Source organism: Pongo abelii, chromosome 7, assembly GCF_028885655.2.
Source record: "Pongo abelii isolate AG06213 chromosome 7, NHGRI_mPonAbe1-v2.0_pri, whole genome shotgun sequence".
Lineage (NCBI taxonomy): Eukaryota > Metazoa > Chordata > Mammalia > Primates > Hominidae > Pongo > Pongo abelii.
The window spans coordinates 77,534,775-77,562,409 of NC_071992.2; the positions used below are offsets into that span (position 1 = coordinate 77,534,775).

The 27,635-nt window shown below is 39.1% G+C and overlaps 1 protein-coding gene across 7 annotated transcripts in view; it reads left to right on the forward strand.

Moving 5' to 3' along the window:
* The window catches only part of NKAIN3 (sodium/potassium transporting ATPase interacting 3), a 799,758-nt gene that overhangs the window by 297,647 nt on the left and 474,476 nt on the right, over nt 1–27,635 (forward strand). The window contains exons 1-2 of one of the 7 annotated variants that reach the window (XM_054561655.2): nt 20,697–21,226; nt 23,821–24,067. The exons of 5 other annotated variants lie outside the window; for them this stretch is intronic. In XM_054561655.2, the coding sequence (XP_054417630.1) occupies nt 24,029–24,067 (39 nt within the window). In that variant the 5' untranslated portion in view covers nt 20,697–21,226; nt 23,821–24,028. Of the gene's footprint in view, nt 1–20,696; nt 24,068–27,635 lie in introns of those variants that run through there. One more of the 7 variants, XM_054561656.2, reaches the window with a different exon arrangement.

The window sequence follows — 27,635 nt, forward strand, 5'->3', positions numbered from 1 at the left end:
ATTCCATGGTGTATATGTGCCACATTTTCTTAATCCAGTCTATCATTGTTGGACATTTGGGTTGGTTCCAAGTCTTTCCTATTGTGAATAGTGCCACAATAAACATACGTGTGCATGTGTCTTTATAGCAGCATGATTTATAATCCTTTGGGTATATACCCAGTAATGGTATGGCTGGGTCAAGTGGTATTTCTAGTTCTAGATCCCTGAGGAATCGCCACACTGACTTCCACAATGGTTGAACTACTTTACAGTCCCACCAACAGTGTCAAAGTGTTCCTATGTCTCCACACCCTCTCCAGCACCTGTTGTTTCCTGAATTTTTAATGATCGCCATTCTAACTGGTGTGAGATGGTATCTCATTGTGGTTTTGATTTGCATTTCTCTGATGGCCAGTGATGGTGAGCATTTTTTCATGTGTCTGTTGGCTGCATAAATGTCTTCTTTTGAGAAATGTCTGTTCATGTCCTTTGCCCACTTTTTGATGGGGTTGTTTGTTTTTTTCTTGTAAATTTGTTTGAGTTCATTGTAGATTCTGGATATTAGCCCTTTGTCAGATGAGTAGGTTGTGAAAATTGTCTCCCATTTTGTAGGTTGCCTGTTCACTCTGATGGTAGTTTCTTTTGCTGTGCAGAAGCTCTTTAGTTTAATTAAATCCCATTTGTCAATTTTGGCTTTTGTTGCCATTGCTTTTGGTGTTTTAGACATGAAGTCCTTGCCCATGCCTATGTCCTGAATGGTAATGTCTAGGTTTTCTTCTAGGGTTTTATAGTTTTAGGTCTAACGTTTAAGTCTTTAATCCATCTTGAATTAATTTTTGTATAAGGTGTAAGGAAGGGATCCAGTTTCAGCTTTCTACATATGGCTAGCCAGTTTTCCCAGCACCATTTATTAAATAGGGAATCCTTTCCCCATTTCTTGTTTTTCTCAGGTTTGTCAAATATCAGATAGTTGTAGATATGCAGCGTTATTTCTGAGGGCTCTGTTCTGATCCATTGATCTATATCTCTGTTTTGGTACCAGTACCATGCTGTTTTGGTTACTGTAGCCTTGTAGTATAGTTTGAAGTCAGGTAGCGTGATGCCTCCAGCTTTGTTCTTTTGGCTTAGGATTGACTTGGCGATGCGGGCTCTTTTTTGGTTCCATATGAACTTGAAAGTAGTTTTTTCCAATTCTGTGAAGAAAGTCATTGGTAGCTTGATGGGGATGGCATTGAATCTATAAATTACCTTGGGCAGTATGGCCATTTTCATGATATTGATTCTTCCTACCCATGAGCATGGAATGTTCTTCCATTTGTTTGTATCCTCTTTTATTTCATTGAGCAGTGGTTTGTAGTTCTCCTTGAAGAGGTCCTTCACGTCCCTTGTAAGTTGGATTCCTAGGTATTTTATTCTCTTTGAAGCATTGTGAATGGGAGTTCACTCATGATTTGGCTCTCTGTTTGTCTGTTATTGGTGTATAAGAACGCTTGTGATTTTTGCACATTGATTTTGTATCCTGAGACTTTGCTGAAGTTGCTTATCAGCTTAAGGAGATTTTGGGCTGAGACAATGGGGTTTTCTAGATATACAATCATGTCATCTGCAAACAGGGACAATTTGACTTCCTCTTTCCTAATTGAATACCCTTTATTTCCTTCTCCTGCCTAATTGCCCTGGCCAGAACTTCCAACACTATGTTGAATAGGAGTGGTGAGAGAGGGCATCCCTGTCTTGTGCCGGTTTTCAAAGGGAATGCTTCCAGTTTTTGCCCATTCAGTATGATATTGGCTGTGGGTTTGTCATAGATAGCTCTTATTATTTTGAGATGCGTCCCATCAATACCTAATTTATTGAGAGTTTTTAGCATGAGGGGTTGTTGAATTTTGTCAAAGGCCTTTTCTGCATCTATTGAGATAATCATGTGGTTTTTGTCTTTGGTTCTGTTTATATGCTGGATTACATTTATTGATTTGCGTATATTGAACCAGCCTTGCATCCCAGGGATGAAGCCCACTTAATCATGGTGGATAAGCTTTTTGATGTGCTGCTGGATTCGGTTTGCCAGTATTTTATTGAGGATTTTTGCATCAACGTTCATCAAGGATATTGGTCTAAAATTCTCTTTTTTGGTTCTGTCTATGCCCAGCTTTGGTATCAGGATGATGCTGGCCTCATCAAATGAGTTAGGGAGGATTCCCTCTTTTTCTATTGATTGGAATAGTTTCGGAAGGAATGGTACCAGTTCCTCCTTGTACCTCTGGTAGAATTCGGCTGTGAATCCATCTGGTCCCGGACTCTTTTTGGTTGGTAAGCTATTGATTAGTGCCACAATTTCAGAGCCTGTTACTGGTCTATTTAGAGATTCAACTTCTTCCTGGTTTAGTCTTGGGAGAGTGTGTGTGTCGAGGAATTTATCCATTTCTTCTAGATTTTGTAATTTATGTGTGTAGAGGTGATTGTAGTATTCTCTGATGGTAGTTTGTATTTCTGTGGGATCAGTGGTGATATCCCCTTTATCATTTTTTATTGCATCTATTTGATCATTCTCTCTTTTTTTCTTTATTAGTCTTGCTAGTGGTCTATCAATTTTGTTGATCCTTTCAGAAAACCAGCTCCTGGATTCATTAATTTTTTGAAGGGTTTTTTGTGTCTGTATTTCCTTCAGTTCTGTTCTGATTTTAGTTCTTTCTTGCCTTCTGCTAGCTTTTGAATGTGTTTGCTCTTGCTTTTCTAGTTCTTTTAATTGTGATGTTAGGGTGTCGATTTTGGATCTTTCCTGTTTTCTCTTGTGGGCATTTAGTGCTATAAATTTCCCTCTACAGACTGCTTTGAATGTGTCCCAGAGATTCTGGTATGTTGTGTCTTTGTTCTCATTGGTTTCAAAGAACACGTTTATTTCTGCATTCATTTCGTTATGTACCCAGTAGTCATTCAGGAGCAGGTTGTTCAGTTTCCATGTAGTTGAGTGGTTTTGAGTGAGTTTCTTAATCCTGAGTTCTAGTTTGATTTCACTGTGGTCTGAGAGACAGTTTGTTATAATTTCTGTTCTTTTACATTTGCTGAGGAGAGCTTTACTTCCAAGTATGTGGTCAATTTTGAAATAAGTGTGGTGTTGTGCTGAAAAAAATGTATATTCTGTTGATTTGGGGTGGAGAGTTCTGTAGATGTCTATTAGGTCCGCTTGATGCAGAGCTGAGTTCAATTCCTGGGTATCCTTGTTAACTTTCTGTCTCGTTGATCTGTCTAATGTTGACAGTGGGGTGTTATAGTCTCCCATTATTATTGTGTGGGAGTGTAACTCCCTTTGTAGGTCACTCAGGACTTGCTTTATGAATCTGGGTGCTCCTGTATTGGGTACATATATATTTAGGATAGTTAGCTCTTCTTGTTGAATTGATCCCTCTACCATTATGTAATGGCCTTCTTTGTCTCTTTTGATCTTTGTTGGTTTAAAGACTGGTTTATCAGAGACTAGGATTGCAACCCCTGCCTTTTTTTGTTTTCCATTTGCTTGGTAGATCTTCCTCCATCCTTTTATTTTGAGCCTGTGTGTGTCTCTGCATGTGAGATGGGTTTCCTGAATACAGCACACTGATGGGTCTTGACTCTTTATCCAATTTGCCAGTCTGTGTCTTTTAATTGGAGCAGTTAGTCCATTTACATTTAAAGTTAATATTGTTATGTGTGAATTTGATCCTGTCATTATGATGTTAGCTGGTTATTTTGCTCGTTAGTTGATGCAGTCTCTTCCTAGTCTCGATGGTCTTTACATTTTGGCATGATTTTGCAGTGGCTGGTACCGTTTGTTCCTTTCCATGTTTAGCACTTCCTTCAGGAGCTCTTTTAGGGCAGGCCTGGTGGTGACAAAATCTCTCAGCATTTGCTTGTCTGTAAAGGATTTTATTTCTCCTTCACTTATGAAGCTTAGTTTGGCTGGATATGAAATTCTGGGTTGAAAATTCTTTTCTTCAAGAATGTTGAATATTGGCCCCCACTCTCTTCTGGCTTGTAGAGTTTCTGCTGAGAGATCTGCTGTTAATCTGATGGGCTTCCCTTTGAGGGTAACCCGACCTTTTTCTCTGGCTGCCCTTAACATTTTTTCCTTCATTTGAACTTTGGTGAACCTGACAATTATGTGTCTTGGAGTTGCCCTTCTCGAGGAGTATCTTTGTGGCGTTCTCTGTATTTCCTGAATCTGAATGTTGGCCTGCCTTGCTAGATTGGGGGAGTTCTCCTAGATAGGAGCCAAGATGGCCGAATAGGGTCAGCTCCAGTCTACAGCTCCCAGCATGAGCGACGCAGAAGACGGGTGACTTCTGCATTTCCATCTGAGGTACTGGGTTCATCTCACTAGGGAGTGCCAGACAGTGGGCTCTGGACAGTGGGTCCAGCACACTGTGCATGAGCCGAAGCAGGGTGAGGCATTGCCTCACTCGGGAAGTGCAAGGGGTCAGGGAGTTCCCTTTCCTAGTCAAAGAAAGGGGTGACAGATGGCACCTGGAAAATCGGGTCACTCCCACCCTAATACTGCGCTTTTCCAACGGGCTTAAAAAACAGTGCACCAGGAGATTATATCCCGCACCTGGCTCAGAGCGTCCTATGCCCACGGAGTCTCACTGATTGCTAGCACAGCAGTCTGAGATCAAACTGCAAGGTGGCAGCGAGGCTGGGGGAAGGGCACCCACCATTTCCCAGGCTTGCTTATGTAAACAAAGCAGCCAGAAAGCTCAAACTGGGTGGAGCCCACCACAGCTCAAGGAGGCCTGCCTGCCTCTGTAGTCTCCACCTCTGGGGGCAGGGCACAGACAAACAAAAAGACAGCAGTAACCTCTGCAGACTTAAATGTCCCTGTCTGACAGCTTTGAAGAGAGCAGTGGTTCTCCCAGCACGCAGCTGGAGATCTGATAACAGGCAGACTGCCTCCTCAAGTGGGTCCCTGACCCCTGACCTCTGAGCAGCCTAACTGGGAGGCACCCCCCAGTAGCGGCAGACTGACACCTCACACGGCCGGGTACTCCTCTGAGACAAAACTTCCAGAGAATGATCAGACAGCAGCATTTGCGGTTCACGAAAATCCACTGTTCTGCAGACACCGCTGCTGATACCCAGGAAAACAGGGTCTGGAGTGGACCTCTAGCAAACTCCAACAGACCTGCAGCTGAGGGTCCTGTCTGTTAGAAGGAAAACTAACAAACAGAAAGGACATCCACAACAAAAACCCATCTGTACATCACCATCATCAAAGACCAAAAGTAGATAAAACCACAAAGATGGGGAAAAAACAGAGCAGAAAAACTGCAAACTAAAAAGCAGAGCGCCTCTCCGCCTCCAAAGGAACACAGCTCCTCACCAGCAAGGGAACAAAGCTGGACGGAGAATAACTTTGACGAGTTGAGAGAAGAAGGCTTCAGACAATCAAACTACTCCGAGCTACAGGAGGAAATTCAAACCAAAGGCAAAAAAGTTGAAAACTTTGAAAAAAATTTAGACGAATGTATAACTAGAATAACCAATATAGAGAAGTGCTTAAAGGAGCTGATGGAGCTGAAAGCCAAGGCTCGAGAACTACGTGAAGAATGCAGAAGCCTCAGGAGGCGATGCGATCAACTGGAAGAAGGGGTATCAGTGATGGAAGATGAAATTAATTAAATGAAGCGAGAAGGGAAGTTTAGAGAAAAAAGAATAAAAAAGAAACGAACAAAGCCTCCAAGAAATATGGGACTATGGGAAAAGACCAAATCTACATCTGATTGGTGTACCTGAAACTGACGGGGAGAATGGAACCAAGTTGGAAAACACTCTTATCTTGTTTTAACTTGCATTTAGTTGATTGCTAGTGAGGCTGAATATTTCTTCATATACTTGTTAATCATTTGGATTTCACTATAAATTATATATTTAAATTACTTGCTTATTTTTCTATTGTGTTTCCTGTGTTCTTGATTTGGGGGTATTTCCTTAAATTTTTAAGATATTACTCCTTATTGATCATAAATCTTTCCCAGTCTGTGATCTGTCTGTCAACTTTGTCTAAGGTATTCTTTGTTGAACAAAAAGCCCCATTTTTTTTAAGAAAGGAAGTAAAGTACACTTGGAAGAGAGCCAAGGTGGCAACTTAGGAGATTCAAGTGCTAAAAATCCCACATTTAGATGTATGGTTTGTATATTTGGCAGTCTCAATGTTTTCTATATATTCTATTAACCTTGCAGTTCTACCTTTCACATTTAAGTTTCCCCTCTGTATGGTATGAGGTAAGGATTCAAGGTTGTTGATTTTTCTTTAATTGGTAGTTTTCTCCCAATACCTTCTGCTAAACAGTCTACCATTTCACCATTGATTAATGGTGCCAGCAGTATCATATATTAAGTTAACCTTGTCATGTAGTATTTTCTGAGTTCTGTGTGTTACACCAGCACCATGCATCTGTTTATTAGCAGGACCTTAATGTGTGTGTTCATATATGGTAAAGCAAAATCCTTGTTTTTGCTCTTTGTCAAAATAACCTTAGCTTGTTTTACTCATGTCACTTTCAGGTAAGTTTTCCAAAGTTCTCAAAATTGTTCTTTGGTATTGCATCAAATTTATATGTAAACTTGAGGAAAATTAAGATCTTTAAAGTGTGAAATAATCTCACCTATGAACAAAACTTATCTCTCATTTTACTCAAATATCTTTAAAGACCTTTAACAGAGTTTTTAAAATGTGCTCTGTATAAATTTTATGGATTCTTGGCTAAGTTATTCCCTAGAAAGTTACTAATTTTGTTGCTGTTGTAAATCTACATCAGTAGTCTGTAGCTTTCTTTTTGAGATTCTCCCTGTAGATATACCAAACTGCCAATTTGATATTTTCATTTTGAACATCTCTCATTACCTAAAACTTCACATGTACCCAAATGTGCATTTGATCTCCACCCCACCTCCAGAATGTTCCCCCTTCAGTCTTCTACAATTTTAATAATAGCTACCACTTTCAGTTCCTTGCAGACATCCAATTATAAATCTTTTACTGATTTCCTACCTAAACTATTCTCTTTTTCACCATTTCATTTGACCCCTCATTAAGTTTTACTTTAAAGCCAAAGTTGTTTATAAAAGCAGTCTTTTCAAAATTAGCACATAAATATTGATTGAATAAATGAATAAGTTATAATTTTTTTTCTCTGATTGCAGAAGTTGGTGATGACTTTTAGGTCATGGCAGCAATATTTTTCTTGCATAAGCATAAAATATAATGCTGTTGATGCAAGTACAGTTTTAAAAATGAACTTGCCCTTAAAGTGCAGTGAGTGTTAATAAGAATAGTATAAAATATGCTGTTATAACAAATATCACCAAACTCTGAAAGTTTATTTCTTACTAAGCAAAGTCTGCTGTGGGTATAGATAACTCTAGGGCAATTGTTCTTCATCCCAGTTTTGGTAGTGATACAGGTGCATGGAATCTTCACCATCCTGTAAAAACATTATCTGGAACTCAGTCTTGTTCATTGACTTTGAAGGCAAAGAGAATACTGTATGATTTTTCATCGGCAATGAGAAGCTTTAGATAGAAGTGACACGTTTCACTTCCACTCATAGACCATTATCTGGAACTGCACCTAACTACAAAGAGGCAGGGAAGTTTATTCCCCCCAGGAAGAATGGGATGTGGGAGGGCACCAGTCATCTCCACCCCACAAAGTGTATGACCAAGAAAGGAAAAGCAAATCTGCTTACCCACAACACAAAATCCTTCACGTTTCCTTCCAGCATTAGCATATTGTGTTGTGAACATTTTGTTATGTCAGGACCATCGATTTTAAGTTCTTCAGAGATAATATGGTCTACAGTTTGTTCAGAATGGTTCTAGTTTTCATGTTTGCTTTTTAGAATTTTACTAGAAAGGAGAACGATCCTGGAGAAACTATATCTATATCTAACTAGAGCTATATCTGTATCTATATCTATATATATCTATATTTTCCATTTCAAATGGCCTGGGAATCATATAGCATGAGCTGCCCTGACTATGGTCATATTCAGCCAAGGGAGTTAATTGTGAGGGAAATGTTGGAGAATCATGTGTAACTCAGCACCTTAAGATGCCCATTTGGGCCAGGCACAGTGGCTCACACCTGTAATCCCAGCACTTTGGAAGACTGAGGTGGGAGGATCACTTGAGGTCAGGAGTTTGAAACAGCCTGGCCAACATTGTGAAACTCCGTCTCTACTAAAAATATAAAAATTAGCCAGGCATGGTGGTGCACACCTGTAATTCCAGCTACTTGGGAGGCTGAGGCACAAGAATTGCTTGAACCCAAGAGGCAGAGGTTACAGTGAGCTAAGATTGCACCACTGCACTCCAGGCTGAGCAAGACTCCATCTCAAAAAGCAAAACAAAAAAAAGATACCCAATTGATTCCATCAGTCATTGAATTTATATCTGATTTTGCGCTATTTAGATAATCTCTTTGTGTATCCATTTTCACATTGCCAAGTATTAATGCCTCCTCCTTGGCGTGTTGGAGTATCAAATAGGATAATGCATGTGAACTGTTTCCATGGTCCCCATCACATAGTAAATGCTAAATAATCATGAGTATTGAGAATATATGATTTCATCATGATTTAAACATTTGGTCGTAACTTGGCATCAAGTACATTAGGTATCAAAAGATTTTAAAAATTGTTTTTTCCTAAAAACAAAAAAAATTGCTTTTTAAAACTATGATTTTTCAAAGTTAAAAGGTGAGACAAAAAAAAAAAATGAACCTTGAAATAGTTTGTCTGTATATTTGAGGTGTTCACAAATAATCTCAGCTGTTGCTAAGACAGCATAAGGAAACAAATCTTTTAGTGACCTGGATTCTAGCTCAGATTTCTGCTAACTAGCTTCAGGATTTAGAAGTGGCGTTAATGCCTGGGTCCCAGTTTTGTTGGTTCTACTATGAAGGGATTTACTAGGCAATCTCTCAGAGTCGTTTTAGCACTCGAATTCTAATACTGAATAGCTTTCACAATGTGTGAAGCAGATATATTTTCCCTAAGGTAAAATAAATGCTCCAAAATACTTCATGTAGATCTTTGTACCAAATTTACACATAGTAAAAAATAAGACACAAAAAAGAAGTTGGAGACACAGTTCCTGCCTTCAGTGAGCTTCTAATACCAGTGTGTTAAATTCCTGGCAGTGTTAGCATATTACAAACAGATGAAGTAACCAGAGACTTGTATTTCAAAAGGTCAAGGAAAAGATGGAAGGAGGGTTGACTTGCTAAAATTCTCATGATGATTCATTAGAATCTCTGGAAGCAGAAATCTCATGTCTTCTGTTTTCATCCTTCTGGATGCTGCCCTGTTTATACAGGCCAAATTCACTTTCCATGACTCTTAAAATGATGCTGTCATTAGTAAATGTCACATCAGAGAAAAGCTTCTGGTTTAGTGCATACTTTACTTTCTTAGAAGCTCAGAATCTATGAACATATATTCAATATGAATGCCTACAATCACAGGGATTACACGTATAGCATCTTCTTTTGGTATCATTAAAAGACACCTGAAGGGGATTCAAAGAAGAAATAAAAAATGGCTTTTAATTAAAGTGATAGAATTGAATGCTGATCCCAAGAAATTCAGCCTTCTGTGGGCATCTGCATGATCATTCTGCATGATCGCTTCTCCTGGACAAAGTTGGTTCTGACAAGGGGCCTTTTCTCAACACTAATCCATGAGTTAACATATAAAAACATCATTTTCAAGGTATAACACTGCTCTTATATTCAGAGCCAGTTGCATTCAAAATAGCTTTCTAAGTTTTCAGATTGCCAGGGCATCTTAGCTCTCTGAATGTAGCCTTAGAGTACAGGACTCAAGCCATATCTCACAGGTAGTTCAGCACAGCCCTGTGCAGACGGGCCAGATCAGAGGCCTTCCTGGACCAGCAAGGCCTCCTGAGGACTAGGAATGTGTCCTGATGGACTCGCAAAATTCCTTTTTCAGTATTTTCCTTTTTTTGCAGACTTTGCTTCATATCTCTCATACACAAAATCTGAAACAAACAAGACAATCCAACAAACAAACAAAAACCTTAAGATTAATTTTTTTGGTATACATTAGATGTATGTCACCCATCTTAGATTTGTAGCAAGCTGGAGTTCTGGGACTATGTAGATATCCTTAAAATCCTCTTCCTTGGGCTGCTTCTCAGCATGACCTTGTAGTGCACTATTTAAAATCCTGCAGTTCTGACTTCCTTCTTTTCCTCTTTCAACCTTTTAATACTGTGTCAGATTTATGATACTTAGGGAAGTATAATAAAAGATTTTACACTGATTAAAGGATTCTTTTCAGGATTTTGATTTAGTTACATAACAAATAGTAAAAACATAGAGTAAAATTAATTTTTATAATATATTTTGTCTAACCCAAGGTATTCCAAATATTATCACTTCCATAGGTAATCAATATAAAAAGATTAATAACATAAATTCTTCTTATCATGTCAAGTGTTTGAAATCCTCTGTATTTTACCCTGAAACACATCTTAAACTAGGTGCTAAATTTTTATCGGCAATACTTGAACACTACTTATATGTCATAAGATTTAATTTGAAAAAGTAGATTCACAAGCTCAAGTTGTTTCAAACACAATTAAAGTATTTGAAACACTGAAATAAGTACAGGTTTAATATCTAAATTAAATAAAATTTGAAGTTTGGTTTCTCAGTCACACTGGCCTCATTTCGAGTATACAGGTGGCTAGTGGCTCCCATCTTAGACAGCCAAAGGCCTTTTATTTTACTCAGATTTGGTAAGACTGTACTGGAAAACAATATATACGTCTGAACTTAAAAGCTAAGAAGAAATAGAGGTAACTTTGAGAGACAAGCGAAATGTCACAAAAATTATTTTAAATACTTTTAAATTTTGGGAAAATATGATTCACCAGGAAGTAGCCGACTTCTGCTTGTTTGGAAAGAGTACATGGCATAAGAATCGTTAGAGGGGCCCTTCTCCATCTCAGACGACAGCCAGACACAGATAAATGGATTTCAGCTCTAGTGGGAGAGATTGTTTAGCTGTAAGAAAAAATTTCTCTCTATTCAGAATAGAAAGTCATGAGAACTGTGTCCCTGGAGCACATTGAAATTAGGGCAAATGTGCCTCTGTCTGGGATGATTTAGTTGCAGCCCTTCCTGAAGGATGGGGGATTGCACCAATCGTCTCTCAAGGTCTCTTCCTGCTGTGATATTCTGATTCTAGGAAAACCCGTGGGTAGAAAGGCCACACTGCCAGCTGTTTCCAAATGTTGTTTTTGCAAGGACAATTAATCTTTGTGATTACATGACTAGTGCTATAGAGTTTTCAAACGTTTTTACTTTTCCCTTGTCTGGGAATGTGTTGAAAACTGAGCAAGCGCTTAGCTATGAATGCTGGGAAGCTGTGAATTGGTGGAAGAGTCCTTTCTATGGCTGTGTTTTCAATGGGCAGTAAATCTCATAGGTATTTCAGAGGGGCACACACATGTTCCTCCTATTTAAATGGTTTTCAGAAAAATGCTGAGATCAAGAACACATTCACATTCAGGTAAATGTAGAGGGTGGGCCCATGGCCCCCACTGGCAAATAATCTTGAATTGCTTTAGTTGCTCGTAATGTAGCTGAATCATGGACAAAAAGAGCATCTTGGATCTGGACCTGGATTGCAGCATCTGGCTCTCTACAATGTCGTTTCCCATTTACTTCTGAAGATTCATTAATGCAGAGAATTGAGGGGCTGTCAATTCAAGAAAGAATGATTCTAGAAACTGGCAAACATCTCTGGCTAATGTCATCAAATATCTGTTTTCCTGGATAAGATTTAGTTAAGGTTCCCCCTAAATTGTTTTATTTCTTAGTCAAGGGAAGTCGGAATTCTTAAATGCTATAATTGCTTTTAAAACATTAGGAATGAGGGACTAGAAGCTATCAGTGTGTTGGTTGAGATTTGCCATGAATTTTCTGGACCAGACAGTGGTGGCAATGTCAGCTAAATTGCCTGGCTACCCCAGTCCTCTCACGAAGGTGAGAGTGAATAGTCTGCAAAGAGCCTAAAAAGGCAGCAGTCTAGGATTTTCTCTGAGGTTAGATCTCATCATATTCACATATAAAACACGTATTAAATATAGTCATATACTGCATAATGACATTTTGGTCAACTGCAGGCCACGTATACAAATGTTGGTCCTATAAGATTATAATGGAGCCGAAAAATTCCTATCACCTAATGATACTGTAGCCATCATGACATCATGGCACAATGCATTACTCATGTGTTTGTGGTGATGCTGGTGTAAACAAACCTACTGTACAGCCAGTTTTATGAAAGTATAGCTATACAATTATGTACAGCAAAAATACTTGATAATGATAGTACATGACTATGTTGCTAGTTTATTTATTTACTATACTATACTTTTTATCCCTATTTTAGAGTGTACTTCTCTAATTATTAAAAAAAAAAAAAGTAAATGTAAAACAGCCTCAGGCAGGTCCTTCAGGAGGTACCCAGAAGAAAGCCTTGTTATCATAGGAGATGACAGCTCCATGCGTGTCATTGACCCTGAAGACCTTCCAGTGGGACAGGATGTGGAGACGGAAGACAGTGACACTGATGATCCTGACCCTGTGTAGGCCTAGGCTAATGGGTGTGTTCTTGTCTTAATTTTTAATAAAAAAGTTTAAAAAGTTAAAAAGAGTTAAAATAGAAAAAGCTTATAAAATAAATATAGGAAACATAATATTTCATATTAATAATTATAAAATAAGAAAAGAAGATATTCTTTTACAGCTGTAAATTGCATTTGTGTTTTAAGCTAAGTGTTATTGCAAGAGTCAAAAAGTTTTTAAAATTAAAAAGTTTATAAAGTGAAAACATTACAGTAAGCTAAGGTTAACTTATTACTGAAGAAAGAAAAGTACTGTTTAAAATAAATTTAGTGTACCCTAAGTGTACAGTGTTTATAGTCTACAGTAGTGTGCAGTAATGTCCTAGGCCTTCACATTCACTCACCACTCACTCACTGACTCACCCAGAGCAACGTCTAGTCCTGCAAGCTCCACTCATGATAAATGCCCTAGACAGGTGTGCCATTTTTTCCTTTATACTGTATTTTTACTGTACCTTTTCTGTGTATATACACAAATACTCATAATTTCATTACAATTTCTTAGAGTATTCAGTAAAATAACATGCTGTAAAGATTTGTATCCTAGGAGCAGCAGACTATACTGTATACTCTAGATGTGCAGCAGGCTATACCATCTGGGTTTGTGTAAGTACACTCTGTGATGTCCTTACAGCGAAACTGTCTAATAACACATTTCTCAGAACATATCTCATTGTTAAACAAAGCATGATTTTATTGTGCTTGAGCGAGCTGAGGAACGCTTGACCTTGGGCCATAATAACACAGTGAGCAAGTTTCTCAATATTGACCATGTTTCTCAATATTGTTTAATGACTTACCTAAATAAATACAAAACTTTAAAGCAGTTCAGTCAAAAGTGAATGACTAGGAAGACTTGTAAAAGCGAGTAATTAAATAACCCACTGGGTTTCACTGTTGTATACCAGAAATCAACATGTTTAGGACTGGAATATGTTTTTAGGAGCAGGAGAAGGAAAATGGTTAGGTCTACACTATAGGGTGCACAGCATGGGACACTGTGGGGCCCCCCAAGGTACCTCAGTGGGGCATCTCTGGATTTCTTATGACCTTGAAGACACCAGGGCTCTGAATATTGAAAGAGGACAAGGAAGTAATGAACCCATAACAAGTGTGTATCACGCTTACAGGTACGTCAGCTCTCCTTTGGAGTGTACAGTGGAGCAAGGGTAAGAAGCACTGAGTTCTGACTGTGATACCAGTAGCACTACCTGGAGCCAGGGTTCTTCCAAGCCTCAGGAAGAGGAGGATGAATTAGAAATACAGCTGTCTTGTCCAGCCTGATTATTTTACAGATATTTAGCATAGCCAAAAGGAATTCTTACTGTGTTGCTTTGGTCCTCAAGGATGATGATGATCTAGTCTTATATTAACAATAATTACTTTTATATAATATTTTCTATAATGTAGAGCTGAAGACAAGACTCTTTATATTAATGGCATTGATAAAACCACTACTCTAGAATCCTGGTCATGCATGTATATGAAAAACAAGGAAAGATGGAAAAAAGAAGTAAAAAGTTCACCAGGCTAAGTCCACCCCCTACCAAAAAATATATATATATATATTAGCAAATATACCTTGGCCAAGAAAGATTTTAAGGCAAATAATTGTTTTTAAGAATAACAAACAGGCTATATCTCTGATTTGTCTAAAGATTCATGTTGTCATCTCCAAAGTTTTCCACTACAGAGATTTATGCTGTCATTGGATCTAATTATGAATTAATGATTGATTCATTTAGGGAATAACTTGACCAAATGGCAGTGAATTGAAAAATGAGCAGACCCTGAAGGAACACATTGGCAGTAATAACTAATTCTGTCTGCTGATGGCAATCAGCACAGGTCACTTAGAAAATAGCCCTGGATAGAACCAATTACTCACCTTCAATCCACAGTGAGTGGTTTCCTCAGCCTTGCACTAGTGACATCAATTAACCCTCATGGCATTCTTCAATTATTTGAAATCTCTAGGCACACCCATCTTTCTGAGATAGCTACTTACAACATTTCAAGTTTGTTTTGCTTCCTTTGCAAAGGTTTTAAGCAGAACAGCTGTGATATTTTCACTCTTTATTCTTAAAAGCACTCTGCCCATCCACGTTGGTTACTTGTTTACTTTGTACTCACTACTGAGTACATCTTGACATTTTATAAATGAATACAGGCCTTCAGAGAATTCTTGAGGTACTCCGGTTTAATAGCTACACTAGTTTGATGCTTTATATGGTCATATTAAAGATGTATTAATTGCACATCAAGATTGATTTTACTGCAGGGTCCATGAGAAAAATCCCACACAAAACCATCTATTGTTCTGTCAACTCTCTTTGAAGAGGCTACTGTGGTAGGGGTTGGTATGGAGAGACCCTTGAAGGGTAAATGATTTCACATAAATTTCTTCAATTAGCAACAGCTTTATAATTCCTGCTGCGAGCCATCAACTACACTCAGATTAGTTTTAATGGGGAAACTGTGTACCAAGAATCCTGCCACAGAACCCCCTAAGGAGAGCTGATTACATTTTTTTCAAATGCTTACACAAGGATGCATACTTAAAAGTGAATTGTAACCTTTTCAAATCTGACATTTCAAAAGAAACAAATATTGAGTAGTGGGAGGAGGAGGAGGCAGTAGAAGAGGCAATTTCATAAGTGAAGGAAAGGATATCAGAAGGAGTTCTTGCTTTTGGTAAATATACAAAGGCATTGCATGCAGTAACCACCTCTTTCTCTTCTGTTTTGTACACCAGCTTCTTGCTTTTCTTGTCCATGTGTTCTCATTATGTAGCTCCCACTTACTAGTGAAAACATGTGGTATTTGGTTTTCTGTTCCTGTGTTAGTTTGCTAAGGATAATGGCCTCCAGCTCAATCCATGTCCCTGCAAAAGAATATAAATCATTCTATCATAAAGGCACACGCAGGTGTCTACTTCTTAATTCAGTCCCTGCCCTTTGGTCAAGCACTGAGCTTCCACCCATGGTTGCACCCTTAGTTAATCTGGGCATACTCAGTTTATAAGACCTTTACACTGGGAGTCAATGGTAACTGAAAAACAACTCCCAACTTCGTTACATGAAAGCTGAGGCAAGTTGGTCTGGCGTGGCTACAAAATCTATGGTAAAACTTGTATAGGTGTTTGTAAGATTGTTGTTAGTGGTTTTCCTAGCTAAAGTTTCAAAAATTGGAGTTAAGTATTCAAGCGCTATTTTATAAAACCATGATTACATGGTCTTTTCTGTGATTCAGAGACTCACAGAATACAAGTTACAACACGGTTTTTAAAAAAACATCACATTCCCCAGTTTAGTGCTCATATTTTTGGGTCATACCCAGGTTTATGGGAGCGGATCCCATCTAGAAGATTGTATCTGGTACATTTATGAGAAGCATTGATAATTTACAGTGGAGCAGAGGAGACAACCTGCACGATCAAAGGCCTGGAAACTATGGAATGACAGAAGGGCTGAAGGAATAAGAATTAGAATAAGAAAGGGAAGAGCTGGGAGGAACATAAATAACAATGACATAACACAATACACAGTAGAAATGTAAATATTTCAAGGGTTATTACAAAGAACAACAACAACAACTAAAAAAACCTTCGGTTTTGACAGAAAACCAGAGTTCAGCTGAAAGACATAAATCAGTACCTTCTAACTTAGAAATCTCCCAAAATGGAGTCCCCTGTAGCAAAATTTCGGTCATAGCATGAAATTGACTACTGCCTAGTCAAGGATATTTTGGACTCGATTTCTGCCTCAGAGTAGAGGTTGAACTAGATTGCCTGTGGATATTATACATCTATTTACTTAAAGGACAACATTTTAAATAGTAGATTACTAGTTTGATTTATTTGTTATATTTGACACATGCCTCTCAGAAACCACATCAGTTTCTAATATTATCATCTAGGAGTGTTTATTTAGCATCAGAAGAAAGCTGAAAATCTTACTAGATGGAGAAAACAAAAACGCCATGGTTCTGTGTAAATACAGAATTACAGAACATTAGATCTAAAATGGACTTCATTGCAGAAGTGACAGATAACTACCCAGAGAGTTTTCAGCCCTTCCTACGGATACTTGGTTAGTAATGGGTGGAGCACTGTCCCCTGATCATCTCTCCACTTCACAGTTCTTTCCACCCATTTGGTTGAGGCTTAGCCCGCAGTGATCAGCTCAGCAGTAACAACAAAAGTCTCTGACACCACCTTCCTGCATCTACCCACTACTCACCTTATCCCTGACTTGCACCCGCTAAATAAGCAGCATCAGGAATCCAGCCTGAGGCTCAGCACTAATCCCCAGTTTTTGCTCCACCCCACTGTAGCTTCTGTCTTTTCCGCATATTCTCACATCAGCATCTATAAGAGGAAAACATCAGTCTTTATGGTCCCTGGACTGGAATCCCATCATAGTCCCCAAACCAGAGAGAGAGGAGCTCATGACAGACTGCGTGTCAATCCCATCCAACCAGCCTCCCATCCTCAGCTGAGATGTACACCAGAATTTCCCAACTCAGTCTCAGCCAAACGACTCAACACTTCAGTCAAATAACTGGCCCCTCTATTGAAGCTTTCCAAATGAAGCAGTCAAATCAGATTGACCATTGCTGTGAGGTTTACTGTTTCTTCTATTGTTGAAAATAAAAAATAAGTTATGTGACTCCAAAGGCTACCATATATTTATTTAACATTAAATGGAATTTGAGGCTAACCAAACCTTCTTCCTTAGTCAGGACAACAGACCAGATAACCTCATAAACCATATCTTTATAAAATAATAATGGATATAGGGCATGCATTTGAAACAGCAAGGTAACTTTTTTAAATTTGTGACTGTTTCAAAAGTTTAAGGACACACATTCTGATATAATTAGCAGATAATTTACTACAATTATGAGTTAATTCACTGACCCTCAGTTTACGTTCCTATATTTGAAATATAAAGAATGTTTGCCTTTTAATAAACACTATGGACTAGTTAAGAAACAATGTTTTAGAAAATGTATTATTATATGTATCTCTCCAATCCAATCAGGATCCAGTAATCAACATTAATCAGAAGTGTTCATGCTTTATGTACAAAACTGTTTCAGAAATGTCAAGAGTGAAACAAATCCTAAAGATTCTTCCTAGGTCTGACTTGTGACTTAATAATATCAATATGAAATTGGTTGCTTATGAAGGAATTAGTAAGTTTTTTTGGTGTGTGTGTGTGTGTGTGAGAGAGAGAGAGAGAGGAGAGAGAGACAGAGAGAGACAGAAAGAGAGAGACAAAGAGAGAAAGAGAGACAGAGATTTTGTGAGGAAAATTATTTAGTTCTTTCTTGTCCATTAAATCCATTTGTGTGATTTTATAAAAATAAGAAACAACTTGAAGAATGCTAAACAGAAGATAAACACTATCCCTGATTCCCACACTTCCAGTTCAGGCGGTGATAAGGCTGTGTCAGCATGGGTGGCCCCCAATTCATGGTTTCTCTCTACTCTCCTGATATATATATATATATATATATATATATATATATATATATACACACACACACTTGGACATAAAGGTAGGAACAATAGGCACTGGGGAGTACAAGAAGAGGGAGGGAGAAAGGGGGGCAAGAGTTGAAAGCCTACCTATTTGGTATTGTGATATATATATGTATACATATATATACACATGTATATATATGTATACATATATATATATATAATTTTTGTTGTAGAATAAATGTAACACAAAATATTTCTATAAGGACTTAAAAATGCCAGTTTGTCACTGTGGTGGGCTTTGTGGTTCCTTCTGACAAGCATTGAATCTATTCCACTACTTTCTCCCTCTGTGTAGAATTCATGTTATTTGCCCAGCGTTGGCATTTGTCATTGTCCCTAGTAATCTTCTCTCCACCTTCTTCTCTCTTTAAGAAGCTCATAGCTCTTAGAGCTATAGGTAGACATCTTGTAACCAGGAGGGCAGTTAGCCTCTGTTAAAAGCAGAGTTCAGAGGTGAAAAGAAGCATATCTGTGGTGGCCCATCTTAGCCAGCAGACACTACATTCCCTGAAACCTGACCTTTATAACTTTTTACTTATTGGGCCAATATATTCCATGTTGTGTATGCCGGTATAACGTGGTTTTCTGTTATTTGCAACCACAAGCTTGCTCCCTGGCACAGTAATTATTCAGAATACTTGGGAAAGGGCGAGGAACTGAGTAATATATTGAGTGCCTACACTTTATATCATTTTATCCCACTAAGTGATAGATACCATTTTCCTAATTTGATACATAAGAAAAATGAGGTGTATAGAGGCTATGTAACTTGAATGAAGCCATAGGGGTAGAGGCAGAGTTATAATCAGGACTCTCTGAAACCAAGGCCCCTTTTCATTCTGCTAGACAAGCAGCTCTCAAACTTTTTCTTCTTTATCATCCATAGCAGATGAGGTACAGGTACAGAACACACTCCCATGGGCATATCTAGAGCTGAATGTAATCCTGTCCTCTTCCCATAATTCAACCTGTTTATCTGCTACTCAAGAAAGCAAATCAGGATGCAAGGCGTAGTGGCATTTCTTGCAGGATAACTTGGCATTTCTTTAATTTAAAAGGCAAAAAATTACTCTAACCCCACTGAGGCTGTCTGTGGTTTTACTTCAAATTATTTTTGACAAATCTCACTGACACATTGCTCCCTTCTGCTTTTCATTATGCTTGTTATTGAATGAATGTTTTTTTCAAAAAATTCAGACATTGAAATCCTAACGACGAATGTGATAGTGCTAAGAAGGGAGCAGGCCTTTGGAAGGTGATTGGGACATGAGGGTGGAGCCCTCCCGAATGGGATTAGTGCCTTGTAAAAGATATCCAGAGAGCTAGGGTGCACCTTCCGCCTTCCACCATATGAGCTTACAGTGAGAAGGTGGGAGGACAACCATCTGAGAGGCAAGCAGCAGGCCTTCACCAGACACTGAATCCGTCAGTGCCATGATCTTGGACAGCTCAGCCTCCAGAACATGAGAAATAAATATTTGTTGTCTATAAGCCACCCAGTACATGGTATTCTGTTATAGAAGCCAAACGGACTAAGGCAATACTAAGTGGATGTGATTTCTTGTACTTTCAGAGCATGCTGGAGAGCCAAGAAATGTTTACCCATGAAGAAAATGAGCACTCGAGGTCAGAGGTGTCAAGCTGAGCTCTTGTTATCTTTGTATAAAAAGGAAAATCTCCACAATATATTTGGTAGCAGTACTAGAGGCTTCCCCTACCAGTTCTGGCACCATCCAGTCAAGATTTCTCCTGGCTCGGCTATCTGCCCTGCTCTGTTGACTTTGCACTGACTCAATTTGGTTACTCTAAATGTACTCACCCAATTCAAAAAAGTTTGAGACACCTTACAATAAGGTCATAGAACTTGTAATTATAAAGACAGAAACAAAGGAGACAACAGTATAAAGTTAGGAGCCAAGCAGTCAACTAAGGAGGGGGATGATTAAATTCCTGGAAGAGAGTCCAGGACACGGGTTGACTTTGAAATGTGACTCAAACACCAGATTCTTTTTTTTTTTTTTTCCTGCCTCACAGTTTCAAAATCTTTAGCAAGATGATGTAGTAAATATATTTCCTACATGACTTCAATTACCTGGGTTGGCAAACCAGAACTTAATCACAACTCATAGTCAAGTAACTTTTAAAAGTTAGGTCTTTATCCTGTGACCCTGATAACTGATATCTTGGCAGTTGCCTGGGGAATCATGTGAAATCACACCCAGACACAATGATACTCACTGGCTCTGCTCCTGTTGGTTCTTGGACATGTGGGATTACTTTTGAAAGCAACACAGAAAATTCCTTGTTTTCCTCTGCAAATAAATTCCCCTAAGAGGTAAGAACAGGTGGACAATATTGCATTGAGTCATTTTTCTCTACTCTGCATTTCCTGGTATTTATTTATTTATTTATTTATTTATTATTATGATTATTTTTTTGAGACGGAGTTTTGCTCTTGTTGCCCAAGCCGGAGTAGGTGATCTCAGCTCACTGCAACCTCCGCCTCCCAGATTCAAGAGACTCTTCTACCTCAGCTTCCCAAGTAGCTGGGATTACATGTGTGTGCCACCATGCCTGGCTAATTTTTTGTATTTTTAGTAGAAACAGGATTTCACCATGTTAGCCTAGCCAGGCTGGTCTCGAACTCCCGACCTCAGGTCATCCGCCCGCCTTGGCCTTCCAAAGTGCTGGAATTACGGGCGTGAACCGCCGTGCCAGGCCCACTTCCTGGTTTTCAGATTTTGCTTCAACTCACTCCCTATGAGTAGTCTGTTCACATTAAAAAGCAACCACACTCCAGGAATCCTGGTTTGCATAATGTTCATATGTTTTCTCTCTCTCTGCCCACATCAACCTTTCCACAGATGGTGTAGTTCAGAGAGCCAGAGTCGGGGGCCTGAGACAAAAAAATGCTTAAGCTTAAAAACCATGTGTGCTGTCTCTGTGGGACACATCAGCAAATACTCCTGGCCACATCTACAGCTCACCAAAGACCCAATGGTACCTCTCATGTCTTTTTAGTACATCATGGATATTTGGTGATTATGAACATTAAGAGTCTCATGTTCTTTCCTTTCCTTTCTATCTGTTGTGAAAACCCCACACTCTACTAAATCTTCACCTAACATGTCTCATAGGTTGAAACTAACTTACTTATCTATCCTTAAAACATCACATAAATTCTGCCTATATTTCCTTAGCCATTCCCTTTATTCTTAGTTTAAGACTTCAATAATAGTGGTTTCTCCCTGCCTGTATTCTCATATAGAAAGCCACACTGGGTGTCATTTTTTCTTTTTTAAAAACTCACAATTGCAGCACTCTCATCTTGCATTTTAAGGAGCTAATCACATGTCAGTTTTCCCAACCAGACTGGGCTCTTCAAGGGCAGGGACATGCTTTCTTTTGCATCCCCAGCCGACTGTCTGGTGCAGAGTACACGGTGCATACATCTTTTCTGACTAAAACCATGAAGAAATGAATCAACCCATAGTGTCATTTAAGATGAATGACCTAGAGATGGTCTGAAGTAACTAACTGGGCACTCACTCAGGGAAAGGGAAATCACCGGATTCTCTGTACTGTTTAGCAGCCACACCACCACCTACTCCCCAGGCATGAATGCCAGCTTTTAGCTGTGCAAAATCATGCTCTCTCCTAGGGAGTAGGAAATCTAGATCATGCCCATGTGCCCAGCTTCCTGCCAAGTGCTATCATGACTGCCCAGCTCCCTCAGATGACAGTAATGAAGAAAGGACTTAATACACCTTACCCCAGCATGTCTGGGGAATCATGCTGTCATTTATAATCTCTTTGGAAGCACCCAACAGATGCGTTCTTTTGACTAACTTTGACGTCTGTTCTTGGGTTAAGGCTCCTAGTCTGATGCTTTCTTTCTTGAACATGCTCATTTTAGCCAGGGGCTCTATTAAACTATTGTTTGTCAGTGTTGTCCATGAGAAATGAGATGACCGTTGAAAGTGTACCATGCCATCACACTGATAAGGACTGTTATCTGAAGGTCAAGGACAGCCTCATGGTACCAGGGTAGTGGACATCAAAACCTGTCAGAGAAAAGCCACTCATGTATGCCAGGGCTGTAATCTGCTTTCACTGCCCATCCCCTGCCCAGTCCCCTAAAGCTTCGTACCTTCATGATCCAATACCACATATAACATCTATACTTGTCCTGAAGCCCCCAGGGAAGAAAACTTCATTCTAATGAATGTGTGCTTTGTTAACTACAGCATAATAAACATGATGCTATAATTATCCATGTTTTCATAGAGCTGGGAAGCTAATCTCTTTAAGAATTAGTGTCCCTGGCAGACAGGCTCAGCATTTTGCATTTGTTTTGTGATAATGCATGGCTTCATAGTGGGTTTGTTGGTCTCAGCATTTTAGCAATATCTGGATGAACACCATATTGAACACATTTTTATATGTGAGTCTGATTAGCAGTGAGTGTTGTTAAAATCTCATTGTTATCCCACTCTGCTTCCAATTCCACTCTATGAAAAGGCTTATTACTGGAACCTGAGACTGAAGCTTTCCCCAGAAGCTTCTGGATTCTCCTCCTCACTCTAGGTTAAGTTTATGCATAGATCGAGTAGTGAGATTTGAGGGACTAGGAATGAAAACGTCCACTCCACATCCCATGTTGTTGCTGGGCTTGGCACTTTACATTCCAGGACTAATGAGTCAATATTTTGGACCTAGTAGATATTTTCTTCTAGAATATTCCTTTATTCATTCAACAAGTCTTGGAATGTCTGCTCTGTGACACTCACTCTTTAGACACTTAGATACTATTTTCAGACAAACAAAATGCTCTGACATTCTAGTGGTGTGGGGGAGACAACAGAAATAAATCAGATACATACATAAAATATATAATAGTGGAATAATGATATATGCTTATGTGATAAGGAAAAGAAAACAGGAAATGAAAGAGTTTGGGGAGGGAGCTGTAAGTTACAGTTTGATTAGGAAGGGCCTCATTGAAAATGTGACTTTGAGTAACCACTCTGTTAAAGAATGAGTATCTCGAGGGGACACATGTAAAAAGATGGAATTTTAACCAGTAATAACTAGAGCTATTAACAGTCGATACCTTCTGGGGGGATAATCTTATAGAATGGCCCAGCTGCAGTGGAACAAACTGTAGAACATAGATTGAGGCTCTGTATGGTGACACAAAAAAAGAAATCTCCTAAATGTATAGTTTCGCCTGAAGCGGGCTTAGCCCCATGGCTGGGCAGGGCCTTATGTGCTCATCTTCTCACCCTACCTCCTAAACCAGGGCTTCAGGATGCTTGGACCAGGAGAATCATCCTCTGAAGAACATGAATTACATTTGGGAGACTGAGTTCTCTCTACTTGGAAGGCCCAGGAAAGATTTCCCCTTTTCTCTGCTGCTTTCTTCCTTAGTAGATCTTTTAGAAGTTTCTTAAATTTGTAAAATTGCTCTCCCTTTTCCTTGAATCTTTAGTCGTTAGCTGTATACAGAGAAAAAGTCCCATGTATAAATTGGTCGTTTGTATTATATTCACAGGAATGGGAATTAAGCCTGAATTTTTAAAATGTTTTTTCAGACCCTGAGTAAATATTAATAGAACTCATCTACCATGAAATTATGGAAAACAAAGTTGTGATAATACTTATCCTGCAATATCATCCAGACTTGCAAGTTGCTAGACATGAAAGAAAGACCGCAAACTGGAACTGGAATACGAGGGAGAATGTGGGGTCCATGGAGGGCACTGCAAGTCCCTTTTTGTGATTGTCTCCGGCTGACTTCAGATGCAACATTACCATGGCAACTTCGTGAAAACAAGGAGGGTAGGCTGAGCTCTTCCCAGCTACTGAATTTTCTGAGTCTCTCTCTATTGTCTGATGATCTTCCTGCCTGAGATCTCCCACTTTTTATTAAGCACTGCGGGCACGAGATGAGAGCTCTGCCCCCGGCTAGGCTTGTTCTCATATGTATGTTCCAGTGAGCGTGCACAGGAAGCCCGGGTCTGAGTTAAACAGCGACCACATGTGGGAAAAGTTGAGTTTCTTCTTTTGAAGGTTAATGACAACAAAGCTAGGTTAAATGAAACACCTGTCTGGAAGAAATACAGACAACAGGCATGCTCGTAAATAGAACAGGTCACCCGCTGAGCTGACTCTAGTGCAACCTTCTCTCGCAGTGCTGATATTGCCGAACCACGAAATCATACCCACTAGCATGTCATTTGTTAGTTAGAAAGGATGTCATTTTGAACATCATTAAATGTATTTTTTTCACCCCCCCAAAACCAACATAAGATGAATCTCACCTGTGAACTGTAAAAGGCATCAGCTGTTTCTTGTTGAAAACATAACACAGTGGTTTATATACTTCAGCATGCAGCCAAAGGGCCTCAATGGCTCGCTAAATCAGAGTACTGGGCCCCAGCCCCAGACTTTCCTTCTGTAAATCTGGAGTAAAGCCTGGGTATCTCTACTTCTAACAGAATTAGAAGAATTTGAATTTGTTGATGCTGCTGCTTCTGGGCTAAATTCTAGAACCACTTGTCTGGGAGAGACCTCTACTCCTCCATATGGCTGCCCCTGCCTGCCAGGGAAGTGCTTCTTTCTTCATGGTAAAAATGTAAAAACATTGCATTTATTGTTTTTTTTTTCATATAGTTTCTGATTTTCTGAAAGCTCCACAGAATGGTCCCAAAGAAAGTGTTCATGAGCAGCTTCCTGTGAAACACAACTAGGCAAATAACACTCTACCCATTGCAGATGTATAATTGGAATTCAAATTGATTTGTGTGCATGCTTTTTTATGAGCATTATTTATAAACTTGGAATTGGAGTGTCTTTATGGAGTCATTACTACCATTCAGTTCAACACTAAGTGATTCTTCTTTGCATCCAAAATTGGTAGAGCTAGCAGATGAGCACTGAGTTGAATTCGTACACTATTTGTCTCATTGAAGTACTGACAGCACATGCCACAGTCCACGTGCTGTTTCAGTTATGCTCATATTCATATTATGTTGGGAGAACTCTCTCTGTGTTTTCTATCTATTCTCACACTACAGCAATCATCAATACAGAAGAAGACTTCTGTGACCATATGTGTGGGGTGTTTTTCCCCACACACCAAGCAGTGAACACCAGCTGGGTGTCCTCTAATTCAATTCTGATGTTATCTACCTGGAGACAGTGTCAGATCTCACAGGTTGAGGGCTCAGTCCCTAAGACTGCCCTGCCTTCCACTCACCCCCTACCAGTCCAAGTGAGCCTCCAGAACTTCTGACCACCAGGCTTCAAGCTGGGATTCCCATGATCCTTTCTTTAGGCTCATCAATTTTCTGGAATGGCTCACAGAACTCAGGGAAACATTTACTTACATTTGCTGATTTATTATAAAATATATTGCAAAGGATCCAGATGAGGAGATGTATAGGGTGAGGTATGGGGGAAGGGACATGGAGCTTCCATACCCTCCCTGTGTGCCCTACCCTCCAGCAGCCTCCAGGTATTCAGCTCCCTGGAAGCTCTTGGAACCCTGTCCTCTTGGGTTTTTATGGAAGCCTCATGACTTCAGCATTCCTTCTTCCAGAGAATAGGGTGGGATCCTCTAATGAGAGAGTCTTAAGACCCACAATCAGAAAGTCCAGGGAAGATTAGAGTCCTACTTTGGGCAGATAAAAGGAGGGCCAGACATCAATGGCCTGCCTCTGAGTCCTAATATACCCAACATTATAACAAAAGACTGTAACAAGGACTATGGGAGTTATGAGCCAGGAACCATGGATGAACACCAGTGTATATCCTAACACCACACATGTCATATATGTATATACATAAGTACAGAAACACACACATATATGTGACTATATATATGAATCTTAGGACATGTATAGACATGCATGAAAAATTTCAAAGAAATGACTCTAAGTATTTTCGGAGCATTAATTATAAGTGAAGCCATTTGGAACATGAATAAAGAATGCTTATAGCATTGTTAAGATTAAAATTCATTTTAAAATAAATTTATTGTAATAATTACTTCAGAAAGCAATGCGGGCAAGCTCCAAGATGACAGATCTCTAGCTGAAGATGGATGACAAGCTGCTTTCTCTATTAGGCCTGCAAAACAAATATTTTTAAGTCCTAAACATATAGAACAGTTACCGAATACTTATGATGTGCATGTTAGCCATTAATTTAACAATAATGTTAACATATGTCAAGAGGAGATAGGACCTTATCAAGTGGATGTACTGAATTACATTTGCTCTAATATATTCTCTCTAGAAACTGAATAAGGAAGGAGTTCAGTAGAACAGCAGCAAGTATTTCCTGAATGTTCCAAGTGGTGGCTGTGGGGACACATCTAGTAAGGCCTGAGGAAAACATGACAAACAGGGACAGGTTTTGAGACCATGAGGCTGTCTCTGGAAGAACCTATAAAATCCTTTTGAAATATTTGCTACTTTTTCTTGTCACCTGAATTAAATTTTTTTTGACAAGTGAAGCAGTTAGAGTTCAGACAGGTTACTTGCCCATATTCTCTTAAATTATATTGGAATACTGGCAATAAACCTTAGTTCACTTCTCCCAAACTGAAATACATTTTTATATACAATCCAAACAGTTCTTAGCCTGGATTCCAGCAATCTACGAGGCACTCATGGGGAGAGAATAATGATCTGTGGACGTGGCTCCATATCACTGAGAACCTCTGCTCTCCCATCAGGAGAAAAAAGACCCAGAAGACAGCCACAGTTGTTGAAACTCAGGGAGCAGGGACATGCAGACATGGCAACATACACTGAAATGTTGGATTTTTGCATCAAGCACTATAGCACTTCAGGAAAAAGAAAGAAAAGACAACCAGTTACCTTATGTCTTTACTTTGGGATACATTCTGGGTAGAGGCATATTTTGAATAAGGACAAAGTACTAACAATATCTTGGCAATTAAACTTAGGAAGAATTCGCTATGTAATTGGTTGTTGTTTCATCAAGCAGGGCCTACTCTATAATTTCTATATTGGTGTGGCTCAGGAACAACAGCGTAGTTAGAAGGAAGAGGTTAAGGATTCTTTGAAGCTCATTTGCTAAATAAAGGAACTGATTTTACTTAGGGAATACCAATAAGGCTTAAAAGATGCCTTTATTTAAATTTCACATAATATTCTTTCTACTTAAGTAGTTCTATCTTCATGGGGGCTGGAAGAGGAAGCCAATATAAGTTGTTGGGGATCTAAAGCATTTTACACTGCTGCAAGGTGCCCAGCATGTTTTAAAGGTTTCATAAGTGATGTTGGTTTCTATTAGGAGAAAATTCTTCTCCAATCTTACTTCTGAAGAATCAGGAAGAGTCCCCTTTTTTTCTTTTGACTATATTACTCCAAGCCAC